The following is a 2,249-nucleotide window of genomic DNA, read 5'->3' as shown; positions in this document are numbered from 1 at the left end:
GTAATGTGCAGCCGTAATGTTGTTAAGCAATACTGGTTTAATGGGAGGCTGAGGCTGGAGGATTGCTTGAGTCCAGGAGTTCAAGACCAGCCTGGGCAACATAGCAAGACCCTATCTCTTAAAAAAAAATACCCAAAAAAAGCCCCCAAAATGATTTGAACATATGCCTGATTTGGTGTTCATTTAAAAGAAAGTTATACATACAGTATGAATCCAATTTGTTTGAAATATGCACCAAAAATAGCCAAGAGGGAAATGCAATCAAACTTCGAAAAGGAAAGAGTATGTGAACAGGAGTTGGGGGAGTCGCTAGTGGCAGGCGAGGCAAGGCAGGGCAGGTTTTGTTTTTAGGGTCAGAAGGAACTGAACATGTTTGTAGACTGAGAGGAAAGAATGAATAGAAAGGCTTTGGTTTAACATACAAGAAAGCAGACTACGATGAACTCTCTGAGTTGAAGGAGGTAAGAATATAAAAGGAAGTAAGATGAGGTAAAAAAGAAAAGGGATGGAAGAATAATGTATTCATAACTTTTAACATAAAACTACAAAACTATTTTGGATTACCAAATAGTTTGTATGGCAGACACCGGGATCTCATCTTTGACTCTATCCCATCCCTGAGGCATCAATATAGACAACCAGAAAGCTCTATTTTGATCTGAAGTTTGTTTTCTTCTTGTTTTTTTAAGAGATGGGGGAGGGGTCTTGCTATATTGCCCAGATTGGGCTCAAACTCCTGGGCTCAGGTGATCCTCCCACCTCAGCCTTCCAATAGAAGGGTCACCACGTGTGGCTGATTTGAAGTTTGTCAGTCATTTTCCATACTGTCATTCTACCTCGAATTTATTGTACCTGTCATGTTCATGTCCATTGGCATCATCTTCCTGGCACTGTCTTCACTTCCCTCCTTATCCCATCCATCAAATCACTCTTGAAACAAAACTAAATGACCTTACTCCTCTCACTCAGTCACACACACCAGACAAAAATCACCCTTCCAGGAGCATAATCAGGTTTGCAGAAAAAGGCAGAAGGGATGTTTAGAGATATATTGACAAATTGCACATAGTATTGAACCCATTAGATTCTACAATGGATTTCCCTTTCAGTCTCCAAACGTTTCCACAGAAGTTGGTAATTTCTTTGATTTTATTTAAGAAAAAAATCAATAATGAATGCACCTTATGAAAACTTCATATCCACAGTAGGGTACAAATAGAATGTTTCAAAACTCCTTTGCACTTCACCTAGTTCTACTCCATAGAATTAACGACTGTTAAAGTTTTCTTGTTTATCCTTCCAGAACTCCATTTATACCTAAGAATGGTGCCATACAAAATGTTTCACAACACAGTCCTTATATTTAAAATATCAAAATATGTTAAATCTGGAAAACAATTTCCACTGAAGGATGAGGAGGTCTTCCTAAAACATATTTAAAAATTTGAAAAAGTTAAGGAAGTTATGGAGGTAGAACAAATTCTGCTTAACCTTGTGTGTCACATGGCACCTGGCTATATCTGTCCTCCATGGGGAGGGGACAGGGTCCTTCTATTGCAGCAGGAGAGGGGTGCACATAGCGAGGTGCCCTGCACTGGCTGCCGGGAAAGAACTGCCGGCCATGAGGGACTGACACGCACTACCGAAGCTGATCTTGCCGTCCTGTCTCTTTGTAAGAAAAGCGTTGCTCCATCCATTGCTTGACTATTTTGTTTCGTGCAACTCCGATACCAAAGTGCAACAGGCAGACGGGTTTGAACTTCTATTCCTGGTGATTGGCACAGTGATGATCTTTGCTAAATTCTATATAGTGGGAGTCCTCCCCAGGTGTGGGTAGTCATCACTTGGTGTTCTGTGCTGCTTTCCTGGGATTGATAAGCACATGCATGGTTATCACAATGATCAAGTAAGATAACACATAAACATTTGCACATAATATACATAAATAATATATATAAATTTTATATGCAGTCTAGTGCTATTAAAGATGTTGATAAAAAATTACATGCTTTAACTCAGTAGTTCCACACCTAGGGATTTAAATAAAGAAATGTGGTAAATATTGGCCGGGCGCGGTGGCTCACGCCTGTAATCCTAGCTCTCTGGGAGGCTGAGGCGGGCGGATTGTTTGAGCTCAGGAGTTCGAGACCAGCCTGAGCTGTGATTGCACCACTGCACTCCAGCCTGGGCGACAGAGTGAGACCCTGACTCTTAAAAAAAAATTCCCAGATTTTTTTTTCTGCTTGGAT

General features: G+C 40.7%; 1 protein-coding gene across 1 annotated transcript in view; it reads right to left on the bottom strand.

Moving 5' to 3' along the window:
* The window catches only part of NANOG (Nanog homeobox), a 42,922-nt gene extending 42,057 nt beyond the window's left edge, over positions 1-865 (bottom strand). Inside the window, exon 1 of the mRNA XM_012637796.1 lies at positions 853-865. Coding sequence (XP_012493250.1) covers positions 853-865 — 13 coding nt within the window. The remainder of the gene's footprint in view (positions 1-852) is intronic.
* Between the last annotated feature and the right edge of the window lie 1,384 nt (positions 866-2,249).

This window comes from Propithecus coquereli, unplaced genomic scaffold, assembly GCF_000956105.1.
Source record: "Propithecus coquereli isolate 6110/MARCELLA unplaced genomic scaffold, Pcoq_1.0 Scaffold124, whole genome shotgun sequence".
NCBI classification, from domain to species: Eukaryota; Metazoa; Chordata; class Mammalia; order Primates; family Indriidae; genus Propithecus; species Propithecus coquereli.
Note: the sequence above shows the minus strand (reverse complement) of the source record. Positions and strands in the feature narration are given on the sequence as shown.